Below are 20,891 nucleotides of genomic sequence, written 5' to 3' on the forward strand. Positions count from 1 at the left end.
AGGTGGCCTGCTTAGGTGCAGGCCCTGAACTAGGTGCTGTAGCCTCCAACAACCCTCAATTCAGAAGGAGCAAGTGAGTGAAGAATGGGCAAATGTGATTGGATGTGACAGGTGATTGGAAGGGAAGCCAGGATCCTGTCAGAGATTCTAAAAAAGGGCATCTGGCCTTGAGTTGGGCCAGGGGCTAGAACTGGAGAAGTTTCCATAGGTACTAATGCTTTGGTATGTCCTGGATAAAAGGAAGAGGGATTGCTGCCCCCCTTCCTCCATATTCCTCCTGGAGGGAAAGCCACGTGCAAAGGTGGCAAGAGAAATATGTCAGAGACGTATGAAGAGACAAGTGAAATATGTCAGTGTACACGTTCAGGCGTGGGCCTGCAGGCAATGGGAAATGAAGAGTTTGAAGCAAAAGGATGCATTTGAGATGGTTCCCTTGACTACAGTCTAGAGAACAGACTGAAGAGAGATAAATGTGGCTGGAGTTGCAGAAATTTAAGTGGGTGATAATGGCGGGATAATGTCAGTAGAGGTGAACCAGGATGAAGAGAAGTGTTGTGTCTGGCTTTATGTGGCGGGGGGGGGGGGGAGGCAAAAGGGAAAGAGAGGAAGGTGTTTATGCATGAAGGGGTCTGGGCTGCGTTCCCCTGTGAGAGGGAGGGGAGATGGAGAGGGGGAGGGGGAGCAGAAAAGCAGATGGTTTCATTTCTTGAGAAATAGAAAGAGATACTGTATTTTCTGCTAAGCTTAGTTTCACCATTTCCCATTTTAGAATAGGATATGTCTCGGGATATACTTTCATTTAATTCTTTGTGGGGCCAGAAGGAAAGCGGGGCTGCAAGCATTCAACATTGGCATACTCTTTTAAATAATCTGTCCAATGCTTTTTTGGTAGCAAACACTACCACGCTATTCAAAGTACCCTGTGCTAGGCCTTCTTTCCTGGGGAGGAAGACAGAGACAGCATCCTCACTCTGATCATGGTTCCAGTATTCCCTGCTCATTTTTTTAAGGCAAATCTCCTTTTTTAACATCACAAGAAAGCCTAGGCTCCCACCTTGTATACCAGAGCCGTACTCTTGATTTCTGCTGGTGAAAAATATGCATGACGTAAAACCCTGCTGAATATCATAGCACTTCCTGAGATTTTGTGTTCATTGAATCACATTTCATGAGGCATCACTGATAGGCTTTACAGACAAACCATGATGTGCAGTTGTAATGAGACCCATTGGAGGAACTGTCACTTCCCTAGGGCTAATCCTAGGACTAGAATCTTAGTCCCCTTTTGCCTCTCCCTCTCCCTTTCTATCCCCTGCCCTCTCCTTCTGTCTCCTCTGCTCTCTCCTCTCCTCCTTGATGAAGGTCAAGCTTTTTCAACCTTTGTGACATCTTAGGCTGGAGTACCATCATCATTATTACTATTATTATTATTAATTATTATTGCCAGTACTTGGGCTTGAACTCAGGGCCTCATGCTCTTGCTTGACTTTTTTTAGCTCAAGGCTGGTGTTCTACCACTTGAACCATGCCTTCACTTCTGCCTTTTTGCTGGTTAATTGGAGACTTTTCCACCTGGACTGGCTATAAACCAAAATCTTCAGGTCTCAGCCTTCTAAATAGCTAGGATTACAGGTGTCAGCCCATGACCACCTAGCTTGGCCTGGATGGCTTCTTCCTATTAAGGTGTCTCATGGATTGTAGGACATTTAGCAGAATCCTAGGTACCTATCCACTAAATTCCAACAGCCCCTTCCCCAGGGGGACAACTCAAACTGTCTCCACACATGGCCAAACATTCCCTCCACCCGAGGAAGGGGGAAATCACCTCAGGTTGAGAACTGCTATTCTAAGAGAAAAGAATTCTCTTGTGTCTCTGAGGCCAGACTTGATGCTTGTGAGTTAATTCAGACAGTGCCTCTCACCTGTCTTCACCAGGAGCCTCTGGGACATCTGACACTCCAGGTTGGATGCCATTTTTCCAGCTATGACCGCAGCTGTTGACACAGCAGAAAGAGCAACATCGGTGTTTACTGCCTGCCACGGCGGCAGCCGGGTGGCCCTCACTGATGCCGTCATGGATGTCAAGGCTGCTGTGATTGTCAGTGGGCGTGGGGTCGATGCTCTGGGCGTCTCTGGCTTGGTGGGGTTTGGGACGCCTGTGTACATGGCTTGTGGTTTCCTGGGGAGGTGTGTGGTGGACAAGAGACCAGAGGCAGTTCCCGTGTTCCCTGGCATGGCTGTATGTGTGTTCATGGTATGTGCAGTTTTGGCAAACATGTAAGTTGGGGTGAATGGAAAAGCTGTATGAGCTGCAGCTGCTGCCATCTTTGGGCTAGGTGCTGCCTTGTTGGTGATGTTTTTAGCTAGAGCTGTAGTCAAACTGCTGCCATTGGTCCCCTTGGCAACCAGGGCTGCAGACAGTGCGGCTGGACTCGATCGCCTCGAAAACAAGGTGGTGGTGGCGGCAGCTGCTGTTGGTTCTAGGTTGGATGACACTGAGGAGCTCACTGCAAAGAGAGAAAAGGTAATGTTTGTCACGGCCCAGATGCCCACATCGCCCATCCTGAAGATGAATGCAGGCAACTTAGGGGTGGTAGGGTGAGAAATCTCTGCACTCTGGGTTTGTGGTGTTTAAGAACTCAGGTAAGAAGACAACCTCAGGCTCATTAAGACCATGGACATAACAAGACCACCATTTACAGGAAAACCACAGTTGGCAATGAAAACACAAATTCTGAAGGAAACGCCAGTGGGCAGAGGCTCGACAGCATGCCTATTTGGGGTTGCTAGCTCACTACTGAAAGGATTGGGCCTTCAGAGCAAAGCTGGGTGTTGGTGTTGAGCTTGAAGATGCTTTGGCCACGAAAGCAGTCATACCTGTTTTCTGGGTCCCGTGAAACAAACTACCTGCATTCGTGGCTGCACCTGTCCATTTTGGGGGGCGCCGAGAAGTTCGCAGCACTTTGGAGGGGACCTTGGGAAAGGCACTGGTAGATTTAAGAGGAGAGTCAGCAACTGAGTGATCACCCAGGATACTCTGGAATGGCGTGGAAGTATTTCTCCCAGGTGATCCATAGAGCTCACTGGAAATTTCCGAACTTGTGTCCGTTCCATCGGAAAGCATTTCCTGCATGTGAGTAGCTGCAGAAGTCAAACTTGGCCAGGTCAGCCAAAGAGGACGGGCTAACTGGACAGGCAGCTGGAGATGGGGCTGCAAAGCAGAATGTTGACTTGTGGATGGATAATAGTCACTTTTCGCTGCTTGAAAGTCTCTAGAAGAGTTGCTATGGCTTGTAGGCCAGAGGTCCGAGTGACTTACAGCCCCACTTACACCTGACTGTTGTATAGTCCGGTCACTACTTGGGCCAAGGAGTACATCCTGAACGTTAGATCTTTCTGAAGCCACGGACTGCCCAGCCATCTCATTGAAATTCTGAGGTTTTAATGCTTTGGCAGCTGAAGTTCGTTCGGGAAGAGTAGTTGCAGCTGAATGAGTTTCCCAACTTGTGGGCTTAATTGTATGACCATTGAAATCATAATTTGTTTGCTGGTGCAAGCCAGAGAGTGTTGATTCTGTGGAAAGGGTTCCAGTTTCTGCTGAAAGAGAACTCCGGGAAACATCTGTGGTTGCTGGCTTTCTCGTGTCTCCCATTGTTGAGAAATCATAAATGTCCACAGAGAGGGGAAGCGCTGTCACCTGTTTGGAAGTTGAAACTGGCAGTACTGACGGGCCCCCGGCAGCTGTGTTCATCTCCAGCTTGGTGACAGAAAAGCCAGGTGATGGGGTAACAGCCTGGGTGGCTTGGATGGTGGGCATGGAAGGAGGAGGAAGCGATCCTAAAGGATGGAAGATTGCTCTTGGTGTGGTGATGGAGGGAGATGAATTAAGATCGGTGCTGACATCAGAGGCGAGTCTATGTACCGTGTGAAGATTTGGAAGGACCTGTAAGGGAACTGTCACGCTTGCCTTAGCGTTGGTACCCAGGAGAGCTGGCGCCCGGTCCCCTTGGTGCCAGGGGAATGTCCAAGTTGTAGAAAGATCTGGAACGTTACTGGAGATGGGGAAGTCTGTGGTTGTAGCAGGAGACCCCTCCTCACCTCGTTCCTGAGGAATGGATGTTTGGGACACAAGGGCTGGAGAGGCACGATCCTCTCCAGGCTGGAGGACAGTAAGCAGGGTGGGAAGGTCATCCGTTCGGTTCCATGGCAACGAAGGAGCTGCCTCAGAAAGGATGGCTTGTCTTTGACTGGGTATGGTGAAAGACAGAGAAGGAGGCACCAAAGAAGAAGATGTGTGTTCTACTGCCAGGGAGGGCCCTCTGGGGTTCTCTGGAACTGCTGACAAAGATGGAAGATTAGCAGCGTCATCTGGAGGAGTGGCAGGGGCTGGCTCTCTGCTGGTCACTGATTCTGCAGGCTGGAAAAGTGGAGGCTGAGCCCCATGGCTCACTGCTGCTGTGCTCTTAGAAGTCGGCACAGATCCCCCATTGTGAGCTCTTTCAGGCCCCACAGAATGGGTTGGCTGGGTGGATGCAGAACTTGAAGCTATGCCCGACGTGGACCTTGAGGGGGATCGACCCGGAAGCTGGTGAAGATCTCCAGGGATGGGAGAAGGGGGAAACAGATGGGCCAGTTTTACCATGGAGCTCAAAACCCCAAACGTGGTTGAGCCGGCTGAATGGGGGCTCTCTGTTGGGGACAGCTCAGAGTACCGCTTTGTCGAGGCTCTAGAAAAACCTACAAGAGGGGTGCCTATGAAATCCTGGGGAGTTTTGGGTGGAGTGTCATTTGTGTTCTCAGCAAATGGGTTTAGGGCATGAGTGTGGCTCTGACTCAAAGGGGAAGCAGCTGGTGTGGTTTGGAGAAACGAAGTCAGATTGGTGGGTTGCTCTGCTGTCTTGGGAAAGGTGATGGAATGAGATGACTGAGGGGCAAACGCAGGGGATGAAGGTGGAGGGGAAAGAGAGAGACTGAGACTGCCTGACCTTGGGGGAGACTTTAAGAGGGAGGGAGTCCCTGCTGGTGGCTGGGATGAGGAGACAGCACTCAGGGGGGCTGATGGGATGGTGGACAAGGCGGGACGCATGCTGGGGCGAGGCAAACCTGATGTGCCTGCCTCTTCTCTTCCTCCTCCAGGCCTTGGTTGGACCAGGGGTTCAGTGGAATCCTTGGAAGTGTCCAGGGAGGTGCTGTATCCACTTCCTTGGTAAAGCGAAGAGAGGTCCACGGGAGCCCGGGTCCTGCGATGCGCCTTGGGTGGAAGCGTCCGGGCTACCTTCAGCAAGCTCGTATTGTCAGAGGACTGGCCCAGCCCATTCGTGATTCTGCCTGCTGCCCAGGAAGACTTGACTTCGGAGAAAGGCCATGTTGGTGAAATTGGTAACAACTTCCCATGAGGGAGTGGCTCTGAGGTGGGGGTGAGGTGTATCTGTAGGTTGTCAGTCCCTGTGAAACAAAGTATCTTCAGTGAGACATGCTGATCAGGTGTCTACCCCCATTCCCATGGGCAGGTCCTGGAGATGAGGGGTAGGTAAGACAGGCCCTGGGTCACAGAACACTTCTGCCCCTTATGGAAGACTCCAGAAACAATTCAAACAATAACTTCAATAATGACAAGGTGGCCAACATTGCAGCTAACCCCACAGGGCAGGGCTGGTACAAAGGAGACTCCAGTAGAGAGAGGTTTAGGAAAAAATGTGGAGGACTCTCATACATTCAAAAAAGAAGTTTTTTGTTCCATCACTATGGCTTAAATGGTAAAACTCACAACCTAGAAAACCAAAGATGAATGTGTTTCCCCAGTATGGCCAATGTCACCAAAATAAAACTCAAATAAGAACCCAAGATGATGGCACTAGAGGACTGTGTGTTGAATATCAGTCTCTTCTCCACCCTCAAGTCCCTAAGTCATCTCAAGCAAAGTATCTGAAGTCATCTAGTTTGGAAAGAAGGCCACAATGCAACAATGTCTCTTTCTTCATTTTGAAAGGGTTCCTACTGGGCACCCATGCCTTATACTTATAATCCCAGCTACTCAGGAGGTTGAGATCTGAGGGTCACAGTTCAAAGACAGCCTAGACAGGAAAGTCCATGAGACTCTATTTCCAATAAGCTACCAAAAAAGCCAGAAGTGGTAGAGTGGTAGAGTGCTAGCCTTGAGCCAAAATCTCGGGGACAGTGCCCAGGCCCTGAGTTCAAGTCCCAGGACTAGCACAAAAAAAAAAAAGGACTCCTGATACTGTTGTCATACTATGTCAAGTGGCAAAGGAGATTTCTTTCTGTTTAGGCTAGTTCAGAATTAAAATGATTCCCAGCTAATCTAAGCCAGGAGCCACCTCTCACAAGGCTGGCAGAGACCAGAGCTATCCAGTATGCCTGTGCAAAACACAGGAAGGGTTGGGAGGCAGGGAGGCGGGCCCAGAGCAGGAAGGGAATAATCCAGAAGCTGGGGATGTTGAACATCTATCTGCCAATGACTCCTGTGCTCCCTGGTTCTTAAGGTTGATGGTACAAAGAAGGCTGCGTTTCCCCTAATTTTTAAACCAAAAATAAAAAGAAAGGAACTTCTAGAGTTTTCTACATTGTTAACTAAGAACATTACAGCTACCTGATAGAAATGAGCCAACAGTGAAACTAGAAGCTCCAAGTTTGCATGTAACTTTGGCCACCCGAGTGGTGTGTGTATCTATTCTATCTCAATAAGCTGTTGCTGAAAGGAACAGGGAAGGAAGGGGGCTGGGAAGGTGGCTCAGTGGTAGAGCGCTTGCCTTGTATGCATGAGGCCCTGGGTTTGACTCCTCAGCACCACATAAGCAGAAAAAGCCGGAAGTGGTACTGTGGCTCAAGTGGTAGAGCGCTAGCCTTGAGCTGAAGAGCTGAGGGACAACACCCAGGCCCAGAGTTCAGGCCCACGACCGACGAAAAAAAAAAAAAAAAGGAACAGGGAAGGAAGGAAGAGGGAAAAAAAAGTTAAAAATGTTCACAATAGTTGCTGGCTCATCAACTCGGATCCCCTTTAAGAATATGTACAGTAAGCAAGGCCCTCCTCTGTTGCTGTTTTAAGCCACTGCAGTTCGAGGCTTGTTTGCTATTGAAGCAGAGCCTGGTTTATTCTAGCCTACTTAGACATTGGTACCAGAGTAGATGTGCAACTTCCAATGGTCTATTCCCATGTAGCTCAACATTTAAATAATGCCTCAGAAAAGTCGTAATGCTGCCAAACCATGACTGCCCGGATGTATGCAGTAAAACATCAATCAATAGAGCCTGTATTTTATATTAGCAAACACACTTGACCTCAGAGTATAGTGACTTCAAACACTGCTATGTACATAAAGGCAGGAAACTAGGAATTAGGAAATGACATCAAAATCCAAAGAACTAGTATGGAGAATTTCAGAGGAAAAAAAAATCTTTCAATGACATGTTTACTGACTGATACTAGTACTGTAAAGGAAGACATGGATTAGGGTTAAACATAAAAACCTGCTTCCAACACTGACAGCTCTTTAATGTAAGAAACGCAAGCTTCCAATGAATAGAAAGTCACATAGAGGCTTCCTTGTATGTGTCAGAGAAAAAAAAAATCTGTCCAGCTGCCTGAATGCCTCAACTTGGTAACTATGATCTGGAAGAATTCACATAACTTCTCCGTGCCTCAGCTTCCCCCATCTGTAAAATGGAACCAGTTATGTTATCTACACTGTAATTAGATGACACATGGGAAGTCTTTAGGGCAGTTTTCACAGATGTCATATCTCAGAAATGCCTGCGGATCGTGCATGACAGAGCCCCACACCACACATCCACGTACCCTGATAGCTGGCACAGTATTTTCCTATTCATCACCTTGCTTTGTTCTTCACCAGTACTTGTGAGATACAGAGTAGATATCATCCCCATTTCATAAGTAAGGAGACCAGACCGGAGCTCAGAGAGATCAACACCTGATCTCAATGAGTCACCCTGAGTAGCGGGAGATTCACTCACTTAGATTCCAGCTTTCTATGTCTTCCTCCATGATCCATGAGGTAGGCTGTGTCCTGCCAGGGTGACCCAAACAGACAGCAGCCTTGCAGCGGCTGCCTCTTTCTTCTGAGCTTGATGATGTGTTTCTCTACGGTGCTGCTTCGGCACACATTACCAAGCTCAGCTCTAAATCACGGAGACCTGCCAGACTTCAATTCCCAGAAGGTCAAAAGTGATGGATTCAAAGCCATTTCTCTGCTGAAGCGTCCAGCCCACACCCAACACCTACTTCTGTGCCAAACCCTGGCAAAGCAGCGGAAGTTTGAAAGTTTGGCGCCTGCAATCTTCCTGAAGAAGAAGATTCCCCTCGGGGCTTTTTAAAACAAAATGCACCAGTTAATAGAATCAGATTGCCATTCCTTGAAGCAATGCCAGGCAAGAGAAGGCTCTGTTTACTGCATCGAAAGAAACATTTTAACTTTCAAAGCTCCTTTGCAGCTACTTTTTATAAAAAAAAAGTTTATTGCTTTTAAATCCTTTGTGAGATAGGTTTAAAAATAAAACTAATCCCCTCCACCCCCATTAAAACTGTAATACTATTTTACTTTTATCTTTGTCAACCTGGATTTACATAATTACAGAAAAGTTTAGAAAAGATAGAAAAGTAGGAGGAAAAAAAGTCCCACTCCTTGCTCATATATATCAGACGACATGATTTATACTGTATGATATTTTACTTTCAGACTTTGTTTTTGGAAAGACTTTAGTTTTCCTGCTTTACAGACTTGTGAGCATACTTTCCTTTCAACTGCATAGTGATTTGCACATTTGACATTATAGGAAAGGCGTTTTCAGCCTATTGGCTGAGGCTGGCTGTATATCACTTTCATTAGGACATGAAATTACAAGTTGGAGGATGGCTAATCCTCCAATAGTTATGACGAGTGCTTATTGATTCTCAGTATTATAAATAATGCCCTCCACAGCTTCTAATTTTATCATCACAATCCCTATCTATATAATGTATAAACTAGCCACAATGACCTTCTCTTTTGGACTAGGGCAACACACACACACACACACACACACACACACACACACACACACACACACACAGATCACCTTTCTGGAAAAATATTATCTATGTCAAGAAAAGTAAATCAAGGATACTTGGCAGGCTTCTTTTTCCTTCTTCTACGTGCATCTTTCTGATGGGGTTAGTAATAAGCACATTCATTAAAATGTAATTAATGCAGGGTACCAGTGGTTCATACCTGTAATCCTACCTACTCAGGAAGCTTGATCTGGAGGGCCATGATTCAGTCATCCTGGGAAGGAAAGTCTTCAAGACTCCATCTCCAAAATAACCAGCATAAAGCCAGCCCAGAGATGGTAGGTAGAACACCAGCCACGCAAATGTGAGACCTTGAGTTCAACTTCCCCCTCCCCTCACCAGTACTGCCCCGCCCCCAAAATTTTAAAATGAAAAATGCAATTAACTACCAATAATGACCTTCAAAACCTTACTTAGTAAACCTTCCGAAGGTTTCTCTCAAAGGAGAGTTGAATCCATTTAAATCCATTAGGAAGACTTTAGGGATACAGAAAATTCTACATCTAAAGAAAAACATTTCATAAGAACCTATAGAGTTGTTAACAAGGAAAGAAAAAGTATTTTGTAGAGCTTGCATAGAGACCCCAAATCCACATGTCATGATTCTCACAACTCTTCAGTTAGCTGCTTTCTAGGACCTGCCTTTTCAGTTATTTCCCTATTTGCTCAACCATTTTGATCATTTATTCCATAACTATTTATTGAATGCTGTCTCTGATACTCACTCCAGCCCAAAGACAAGTAAGTTGTATTCCTCACTGTGAAAGTGCTCAGTTTGGAGCCAGAGTTATTTGAGTTTCCCAGCCCACCTACCTCATTGCAACAATACAAAGGTAAGTTACCTCTCTACCTTTCTAAGACTTAGATAAGAAGATTTACTCCTTCATAAGATAGAGACCATATGTCTGACTAGGTTCTTTTGAGGTTTAAGGCAGGAATCCACATAGTAGAATACTGAGAATACATCCTTGTATGTGGCCAACAGTCAGTACATGTTAGTTATCATTAGTTCCTATCATTCTAATCAAGCCACAAAATCTAATTCAGAGGTTTGAGAGTTGCTTCTTTTCCCTAACTTATATGAATAATAAATTTCCATTTTTATGGTTTGCTTTTTCTAATCTTGATCATGCCCCATGTCTTACAATGAATTCTTTCTTCACTCAGTGGAGCAGGTCAATCCATCCAGAATTCTTAGCATTAGTAAGACAATCCATTCTGCATTCAATTCCCTTTCACCCCAGAGAATCTCCATAGGAGATGACTGTGAAACTCTGATCTTTGCTCCTTTTGTGTGCATGGTACCACTTTAGTGTGCCCAGTCCACCCTGATCACAAGAACACCTTGAAAGAATTCCAGATCAGATCAGAGTCAAAAAATGATGCCCTTAAACTAGGCATTGGGCAGAGGGAGCGGTGGGGGAGTCCCCAAAGAACTGATGGGTGGACTGAATCATTTTAGAACTAAGATACATGTTCTTCATCAGTCTATAGCTGGCAAATTCTCCCATTTGCTTCTTTTCCAGTATTTTCTATCAGGCTTAGCTATGCACTAGTCATGCATTGAATGAGGGGAGGGCTGAGTACTCTAGAACACTGAAAAGTGCTAAACATTTAAATGAGGAAGGCCAACATTGCTGGGCTGATTGCTTCAACTTCTTGGGGGCACTAAATTAAGTTAGGTAAGATGGTAATATCAACACTGATTGTTTTCTCCTCTGATTGGAGACACACAAGAAATGTAGTCTCTGCATAAGAAAAAGCTGTGTGATGCTTCATGGATGTTGATGAATGCCTACAAGTATCTATTTTTGGGCCAGAGAAACAAGATATGTTACTAACATTAATAACAATTTTGTTTTTTTCCGAGACAAGGTGTTGCTATGTAGTTTGGACTATTTTGGAACTCATGATTCTCCTCCTTCTACATTCCAAATGCTGGGATTACAGGCATGAGTCACCACATCTAGATTTAATTCTTAATTCAATATTCATTGATGACTGATTGGCATAAATTTTACTACAGAAGCCTCATTACATTTATATGAATCACATATTTCAGGATATGTTCCTTTTAATTCTGATAGAAGGAAATTATAGCCACTTTATGAGAACTGAATAATGATTAAAATGATTACCTCTAAGATTAAAAGAAAGAAAAGAAAAGGTTATTTTAAGTAATCTCCAAGCCCTTTAGAAGCATCTAAACTCAGAAAGGCAACCAGTTGGATGCAAGTAGCTCACACCTGTAATCCTAGCTATTCAGATGGCTAATAGCTGAGGATCTTAGTTTAAAGCCAGCCTGAGCAGAAAAGTTCATGAGCCTCTTATCTCAGCAAAAAACAGGAAATGGAGGTGTGGCTCAAGTGGTAGAGCACGCAGGCAATGAACTCAAGCTCCAATACTGACAGAGAGAGAGAGAGAAAGGAAGAGAACCAATATGTTTGTAGCGAATGCTTTTTGTTTGTAGTTCATTTGTTACATATGATCATATATGTGGTCATACCAATTTAGTATTTATTTAAAACTTTTATAACAAACATTTCATTAAGGTTAAATTTTTCTCAATTAGTATTAACTAGCAAAATCTATCTACATTAAAGTTAAATGTATTTTATCAAAACAAGTTTCCTTTTTATCTCACAATGCTTCAGCTTATGTAATACAAATGAAAGTGATCAGACATGACTAGAAGATAAAATTTCATCCATCTTGCCAATGGATTTCCCCTTCTCCTTTCAGGTTCCTTCAAGCCAATCTATGACTAGCAACTGAGTCTTACAATGTCTGGCCATGAAGGGATGGCCATGAAGAAGGAATTGGCTGTGCTGTTATATTGCTTGGCTTAACCAGGTTCCATTCTTCTCAAGGACAAGCCTAGAGCAGGCCACACAACATTTCCTAGAGTCTGGGAGGAGAAGTCACATGTGTCTGCTGGATGCTGCCTACAGGAAAGAGGTGCCCACAGTCAGAGCATTCTATCTTCTTTTTTGTTGTTGTTGTTGGTTGTGGGACCTGAACTCTGGGTCCAGGCTCTGTCCCTCAGCTCTTCAGCTCAAGGCTAGCACTCTACCACTTGAGTCACAGCATCACTTTTGGTTTTCTCGTGGTTAATTGGAGATAAAATCTCACGGACTTTCCTGCCCAGGCTGGCTATGCACCACTATCCTCAGATCTCAGCGTCCTGAGTAGCTAGGATTACAGGCATGAGCCACCATCGCCAGCTGCATTCTATCTTCTATACCAATTTCTCCTTGCAACAATCAATCTGCTAAGAGCCTACTTCATGCCAGACATGAATACGGAAGATTCCTACAGCCCAGCATCTCTGTGTGCAAGTGGGAACACATTTAAGCCTCGCAACAATGCTGTCAAGAAGGTGTTACATATTATTCTCATTTTTCAGTTGCAATGCAGACACTAAAAAAACAAAAATCTTAAATTCCTACCCAAAGTCATACAGCTTGCGAGAAGCAGGACTATGATTTTAACCCAGGTAGAATGGCCCTAAAGTCCACATTCCTTACCACAACTTTGTCCTAACTTACTTACTATAGAGCTACACATACCAAGGTGTTTAATATTAACATACCCTAGTGTTTAATATTTTCTAAGGAGCTTGAAAAGATTTCATCTTCTGAAGATGCTAATACAAAAAACACTTAGTTCACGATTTCTAAATTCCAAACTCAAATTGTTTTTGTGTGCAGGTACTGGTTCTTGAACTCAGGAACTTACATTCCCAGTTGGCTTTGTTGCTCAAGACTGGTGTTCTACTATTTCAGGCACACCTCCACTTCTGGCTTTTCAGTGGTTAATTGGAAATAAGAGTCTCACAGACTTCCATGCCCAGGCTAACTTTGAAGCATGATCCTCAGATCTCAGCCTCCTGAGTAGCTAGATTACAGGCATGAGACTTTGGTACTTGTCTTTGATACAATGTTTTGACACAATGTTTTCAGTCAACTAAGACAAAACAGTAAAAATAATTACAATGTGGGGAAAGGAGAGGCTAATGTAAATGTTTTCACCTAAGGCCTTTTTAGGTCAAAATTTCCTTTTTCTTTTTAACTAATAGCATCATATGCAGTTGTTGTTTTGTTTATGTCCATATTTGACAAAATTGAAAGTTAATAAATCTAAACTGGGTTTCTCTCTATACTGGTCCCGACCCTCTCTGAAATGTCTGAAAATCAAGACATTATACAAATAGAAATTAGCTGATATCAAAAGACAACTATTCTCTGATTTCTTTATTGTCTTTGTTTTAACGCAGTCAAACCCAGATGTGGAGAGTAGCATGATGGTTGCTGGCAGCAGGGAGGGGACAGAGAAGTTGGGAGGTGTCAGTCAAACATGCAGTGTCCAGTTGGGTGCCAGTGGCTCATGCCTGTAACCCTAGCTACTCAAGAGGCTGAGATAGGAGGACCACAGTTCAAAGCCAGACCAGACAGAAAAGTCTATAAGATGCTGATCTCCAATTAACTAGCAAAAAGCCAGAAGTAGAGCTATGCTTCAAGTGGTAGAGCAATAGCCTTGAGCAAAAAAGCTAAGGGACTGTACCCAGGTCCTGAGTTCACACACCAGTACCAGCACAAAAGTTTCAGTGACACAAAACACATAATCTGGGTAAAACAGGGTAAACAACATTATACAAGGTACTTAAACATCCAATGAGAATAGAGTTGGGGTGAAGTACTCTTACCACAAAAAGGGGAAAAAAAGAGTGAGAAAGAACTTTTTGGATGATGGGTGAATTTAAGGTTAGGACATTAAACTTGTCCATGATGATGGTTTGATGGTTAATGGCTGAGTATTTATTTCCAGACAGATCAAAATGTAAGTATCTTCAGTGTTTTGTATGTCAATCATACTTCAACAAAGTGTCTTTAAAAAAATGACAATCCAACAGTTCCCTGGACTACTAAGTATCATGGAGGAAGGTATTTCACATCACTTGGAAAGGGCAGAGTTGGTCAGGAGGAAAGATGAGGAGGACCTGGCATCAGAATAGCAGCCTACCTAGGACCTTCTGGCTTCAAGGATGTAAAGGGCTACAGTGGATCAACAAGGACATTTTAAAGAGCTGTGACATAACTCTCTCCTCCTCTGATGGCCCCTAAAGAAGGAAATGCTCTCCTGAGGTCAAGATTTTATGTAGCATGTGATGTTCGGTACCTCTTGATCTATTATCTTTATACACGCATAGGTTCTTCAAGCTAAATCCATAAACTACTTCCCTGAAGATATAAATAAGCGACAATTCTATCTTCTATCACAAAGTAATTGTTAAATTGTTAACTATTATTTTCACAGTAAATAATTGTCAGATCTATTTACCAGTGAAACAGTGGCATGTTTTGTTGACTTCTTACAAATAAAAGAGAGATTGAATGCTTTTTGTAATATACTGGTTGGGTGACTAATTACATGGAATTGAGCCTCAAATCCTGGCACTTTTCAAAAGCTAAATTTAATAACAAACATATGTTGCTGCAACATATAGAAATGAACATTTCTATCAGAGAAACTTCTTTAAAGTCTACTTTCTCTTTAAAAAAAACCTGAATTTAAATATTGAATAATTATTTAACCCTAAATTTTTATTAATGAGTCTGTTGACAATATTGTTTGCATGGTCCTGATATACAAGTCTTTATTTCGAATTCTGAGACTTTAGTTACTTTTCAGGTTAACTTTAATTATAGTTCTCATTTTGTAAAACATCTACCCCTTTTAAGAATAGATTCCCCAAGAAAATACGCTATACATGTGAAAAAGAAGTATTTAAAGCAATGCCAGAAGGGAAAGGAAATTTAATAACAAAAAGTGAAGATTATTTTACCACTTTAATTGCAACTTTAGAGCATTTTAATGGCATTAAACAATGAATCTGGCCTTATAATATCAAAGTAAGTAGAAAGTAAAAGGGTAACTTAATTCTGTGAATCTAAAAGTCAGAGCATGTCATAAATCCTGGGCTTACAGCCACTATGAGCAAGACAAAGCCAGAGCAATTTTGGTTGGAAAGCAATGAACAGAACTGAATTAACAAAAGGTAGCCTCCAGTATGTAGTTAACTCTTCAGGGACTATTCTCTACCTCCCATGAACTCACAGATAAAGTTAATGTGTTGTAGCCAGGTGCCAGTGGCTCATGCCTGTAATTCTAGCTACTCAGGAGGCTGAGACCTGAGGAAGGAAAGAACCTAAGACAGTTATACCTAATTAGCCAACAAAAAGAAGTGGAGCTGTGGCTCAAGTGGTAATCAGCCTTGAGTGAAAAAGCTAAGGACAGCACCCACTAGGCTTGAGTTCAAGCCTTGTGCACACATGCATGTACACACATGCGCACCTGTGCATAAACACAATTTAAAGAAATAAAATCAACCTGTGGTATAGGATCACACCTGTGAGAGCTAGTGAGCACATGGATCAGGGCATTAGACTGTGGCCACCATTTCACCATTTGCCTTTGAAATCACTGAGCCTTGGGACCCTCACTGAGAACACAGGGTAAAACAGCATCCTCAATAAGAGCCTGTTAACTATAGCATGACTGAACCCAAAGAAGTCTTGTTTTATGGGATTGAATCTGAGACCTCATGCATGCTAAGCAAACACTTTTCCACTTAACTATACTTCCCACCATCAAGAAGTCATTTTAAAAGCAGGTTTAAAAAATCAATTTAGACTTAGATTACTCTTGCCTAATATGTTCACCATTTTTTTAGTTGCTATGACAAACACCTGAAGAAAACAACCTGAGTGAGGAAAGATTTGTTCTGGCTCCAGAGATTTCAGTTTATCGTGATTAGGAAGGTGTGGTAGAGCAGCTCACATTATGGCTGCCAGAAAGGAGACAGAATCCTACTCCAGTGGGCTTTCTCCCCCTTACCCTTCTATCCATCATCTTTAGCCTGTGGGACTGTACCACTTTCATAAGTGATCTTTCCCCCACAGTTAATCCTCTCTGGAAACACTTGACTGACACACCCAGAAGGGTCTACTTTACTAATCTGAGGTGATTTTCAATCTAGTCAAGTTGACAATCAAGATTAACCATCATACCCAACAAAATTTTTTCTGTGGGTGTGTCTTTGAAGTTTCTTTTGCTGTACAGGTTCTCTCCATCCATTCCTATTTCCTATTGTATACATGATGAAGAGTTCCAGTCTCTTAACCTGTAGAGTTTCCAAAGCCTAGACCAGGCTGGTGCCTGATACTCTATTTTCTGCAAATGGGCAGTTGGTTCCAGAAATCGGAGCATGTAAACCCTCATTTTTATTCACTTATAATGATCATTTAAAATGGGAAGTAAATAGCAACAACAAGCATTTATATTCAGATGTTGTGAGCTATCAGCCCCCTCTTCCTCATTGCCCTGTGGTATTACTCCTTCCTAAGAGAAAATAAGCTTGGCTACAGCCATATTTTCTACACCAACACCAAGGACTCCTTTTACCAGAAAGCTACCTCTGACCCTTCCTTGTCCTATCTGCCAATGGCTCCCCTGCCAACAGGGCTGTTACATAAGGTGGCCCTGCCACATGGAGTCTGCCATCGGTCACATTCCAGGAGGTAGCCCTTCAGCAGAAACCAGAGAAACATGCTGCCTTAGAAGTGTGAACTCATCTCCCCTGGGGAGCTTAACTCTGAGGGCAACCTTACAAGCAGTAACTAGCAGGAGAGGCACAAAGTGAGAGATGTTCCCTAGCCTCGTTGTCGAGGAAACAATTCTGCCACCAGCCATTTCAGCTGCAGTGTCTGCAAAAGCGAGCACCGCAGAGGCAGAGCAGATGTTCCAAAGCTGTGTCATTTGTAAATAGAGATGGGAAATGTGAATTGACGATACGACCTCATTCAATATCATCTCTGAGTGTAACAGCAATTAGGCACATTGAGCATAATTTGAGCTGAGAATGTAAGGATCTTTCTCCGGTCTAAATATAACTACAGAAAATAGATTTTCAAGAAAGTAAAGTAACTCTCCGTGGCCTGCCACCATGCATACAGTTGTAAAGCGAGCTGGTCTACTTCTGGGGATGATTCCATATCTTGCTTGGGAAGGGATGGGAAGGGGAAACAAAGAAGGAGGCAACAATGCTTGATAAGAAATGTACTCATGACCTTGCCTATGTAATTGTAACCCCTCTGTACAGTATTTTCACAATAAAAAATCAAAATTAAAAAAACAAAACAATGGTCAGTTCTTCAACCACAGGAGATATTAAAGGGTAGGTTAGAAGGAGGTTAGGAAATACATGGGGTTTCAAAAACAATAATTATTTTTAGGAGGATTGTTCAGAAATTATTGGAAAGAAAAAGGCAGGGGCAAATCTTTATTTTCCTTTGTAATTTCAGGCAATAAAAATAATGGCTCTGTGCCTCTCATCTTCCTTCTACCTTCATAAGAGGACAACTGGTTGGTAGACATGTGGGCTTCTATTTTTTGCTCTGAGATAGCTAATTTGTTGCTAATGTGAGGAGCCAAGTGGTGGCTTTTTAGGCTGCTGTGAAGGATTCTCATCAAAGTTCCAAGGGTGTGGGATCAATTAGCAATGTCTGCCAGGGATGAATGAGAGTGAACAACATATCTAGACAAGGTCATCCTGAAGGTTTCCTTTAGCATCTAGTCCAGAGCTAGTCACTTTTAGAAGAAGACACAGGGCCAAGAGGAGTTGAATGATTGGTCCAAAGCCTTGTACTAGACCTGGAGGCCAGATGTGGCTTCTGTATGACAAGTATTCTGTCTACTACTGCAACAGATACGTCATGTCATACCACACAAGAAATTGAGGAAACAAATGATGTGAAGAGAAGCAAAGAAAGAGGTTAAAAAATGATTGAGGGCTAAAGGAAGAGCATACAACTGATATTAAGTCAGGCTCAGAGAGACAAAGGATGCATGTTTTACCTTACATGTGGACATTAGATTTAGCTTACAACAGTATTACAAGTGTATACAAATATACTAGCTGAAATAATACTACATCAGGGGAGTCTTCAAATTGTATAATTCCTTAGAAAAGTTAACTCACAGCACAACAAAATAAACACCAGGAAACAAGCACTTAAAAGGAGAGTGGGGTTAAAGGGAGCGGGGTAGACAAATGATGAGAGAAAGTGCAGGAGAACAAAGCCATAAAAACTAAATGCTGGCTCATGACTGTAATCCTAGCTATTCAGGAGGCTGAGATCTAAGGATCAAAGCCAGTTCAAAGCCAGCCCGGGCAGGAAAGTCTGTGAAACTCTTATCTCCAATTAACCACTCAGAAAACCAGAAGTGGTGCTATAGCTCAAGTGGTAGAGTGTTAGCCTTTAGCTGAAGTGCTGAGGGACAGTGCCTAGGCTCAGAGTTCAAGCCCCATGACCCACAACAACAACAACAACAACAACAAACTCTCAATGCATCTTATGAAATTAAGAAACGAGAAAAGAGGTGGGGTTGGGAGGGAAGGAGAGAGTGGCGAAGGGAGGGGAACAATTGATCAAGACATTTTATATGCATAAACTGCTTTGTTGAATGGCAACTCCTTTGTACAACTATTTAAAGATAAGAAAAATATGTTTAAAAAAATAAAGAATGGTTGGCAGGATTTTTTTTAAAGAAGCTTAAGGACATCAGTAACCTGATACATGTGATATGAAATTGGAGAGTTTAAGAAGTGCACTGATTCAGGTAAATAAATCGTTAAGACAAAAAAAGAAATAGGGGCCTATTAATGTTTCATGTTCTCAGAAAATCCAAATTAACTTGCAAACCTTTTAAATAAAATATGGCCTTTTTACGAACCAAGTAGACATTGTGAAGATATATCAACTTAAATAAGACATCATCCACTTAAAATCTATCCTAATAATTAGCTTCATAAATAATCACAAAACAAGCTTATGCTATTGTCATACATTTCATGCACAACAATCCTAGAATCCAGGCGCAAAATCCTTAAAATGTGGCATCCATTTGCTTTTCACAAGTTACTAAAAATCCCAGATGGTAAAGCAAGAAAAAAATCAGTGTCTGTCTCCTGAGCATGATTCTGGGGCTGCAAAATTGACTGGTTGGTGTATGAAGAGTTCATAAAACTGCAATTAAATAAAGGCACCAGGAAGTGCACAGGCAAAACCTACCAGAAGACTGCTCTCTACCTCCTTGTATGGAAGCAAAATGATATGAGGTTAGGAGAAATGAGCTTTCTCAAGAGACAACAATCTTTTAGAAGGGGTTGGATTTTCAATGAAGTCTTCCAAAGCTGGCACAGAAAATGAGAACATTAGGTGTCAGCCAGGCTACCACCAGTCACTGAACGACTGTAAGAAGAAAGTAGCTTGCAAACAATCAATCTGTGGCTTCCACCACAAATTCTGGGACATGAATTCTCTAAATGAAATTTACCATTGGTTAAGATTTTTTTCAATTATTTTATATAAACCGCTATTCTAGTTTTTAAAAATTATTATTATCTTTATGTAGCTGTACAAAGGAGTTGCCATTTCACAGAGCAGTTTATGAATAAAATGCATCTTGATAGTATTGTTGTTCATTGTTCCTCTAGGTTACCACCAAGCCAGGTTTAATGTTCAGTCTCCGAAGAGATAGCTTCAGGTATTCCCAGGTTGTCTGGTGGTGGTGGTGGTGGTGGTGGTGGTGGTGGTGGTGGTGGTGGTGGTGGTGGTGGTGGTGGTGGTGGTGGTGGTGGTGGTGTGTGTGTGTGTGTGTGTGTGTGTGTGTGTGTGTGTGTGTGTGTGTGTGTGTGTGTGTGTGTGGTTTGGTTTGACTTAGCAGTATTGGGGTTTGAACTCGGGGTCTTGTACTTGCTAGGCAGGCTCTCTGCCATTTGAGACGCACCTCCTGCCCTGTATTGACTACTTTAGAGATAGGATCTCACTTTATGCCCAGCAGGCCTAGGCCACAATCCTCACATGTATGCTCCCCTGGATAGCTGTGATGACAGGGGCACACCAGGGCTGGCCTTGAACTGCATGATCCTCCAGATCTCTGCCTCCCAAGCAGCCAGGATTACAAGCTTGAGCCACTGTACCCAGCCCCCAGATTGTGAACCAGTGGAACAGCGCAGGGGAGTTGTGTAGCTCATATTGCAATGATATTTAACCTTTGCAAGGGAGGTGCCCTTGGAACTGGTGTAGAGAGGCCTCAATACCATCTTCCTTTGTTGTGTGTTTCCTTGGACACAAGCTTCTAAAGATGGCTTAGGCTAATCTAGGAACAACATGACCTGGGGATGGTCAGTGTCATCTTAATTTTAATTTTGGACCAATAAATGGTCATCATTTTGCTTGCTGGAATCCAGTGGTGTCTACTGAAGATACCATTTGGAGTTTCTGTTGACCACTTAGTCCTTTCCTCAACAAATGTTCCCATCTTGTAAATTACTACCACTTCTCATTGCTTGCTGATTGGTTCAAGAGTAACCATCTGCCTCACAGGAAGCCAATTCTGTTCTCATAACAAGCAAGAGTATGGTTGGGCCACACAGAGTTCAGTGTGACACACTAAACTACATGCTGTCTTTAGATTGGCTTTTGGCCAACAGACCCAGAGAAAGTCTTCAGATTAGCATAAAAGAGAAGACCCTAGAAAAATGGAACTGAGATAATTTACGGGTGGGGGCAGACTAAATAAAAGGGAAAGAGAGAGGCAGAAACAAACAGAACAGAAACAGAGATGGCTGACTGTATTTGCTTGTTTTTGTTACTATAGTAATGTATCCGAGACAGGCTAAACTTCAAAAAGAAAAGAGGTTTATGTAGCTCACTGTTCTTGGGGATTAAAGGCATGGTACTGG

At 43.1% G+C, this 20,891-nt stretch overlaps 1 protein-coding gene across 5 annotated transcripts in view; it reads right to left on the bottom strand.

The window, feature by feature from the left end:
* Positions 1-20,891, bottom strand: part of Kiaa1549l (KIAA1549 like) — a 253,160-nt gene that overhangs the window by 107,642 nt on the left and 124,627 nt on the right. For 2 of the 5 annotated variants that reach the window (XM_070032628.1, XM_070032627.1), the window contains exons 2-4: positions 5,104-5,445; positions 2,878-4,335; positions 1,923-2,507 (exon numbers count right to left, since the gene is read on the bottom strand). In XM_070032628.1, the coding sequence (XP_069888729.1) occupies positions 1,923-2,507; positions 2,878-4,335; positions 5,104-5,445 (2,385 nt within the window). Of the gene's footprint in view, positions 1-1,922; positions 2,508-2,877; positions 5,446-20,891 lie in introns of all 5 variants that reach the window. The other 3 variants (XM_070032631.1, XM_070032629.1, XM_070032626.1) reach the window with 2 other exon arrangements.

Source organism: Dipodomys merriami, unplaced genomic scaffold, assembly GCF_024711535.1.
Source record: "Dipodomys merriami isolate MVZ:Mamm:240054 unplaced genomic scaffold, mDipMer1.0.p SCAF_21, whole genome shotgun sequence".
NCBI classification, from domain to species: domain Eukaryota; kingdom Metazoa; phylum Chordata; class Mammalia; order Rodentia; family Heteromyidae; genus Dipodomys; species Dipodomys merriami.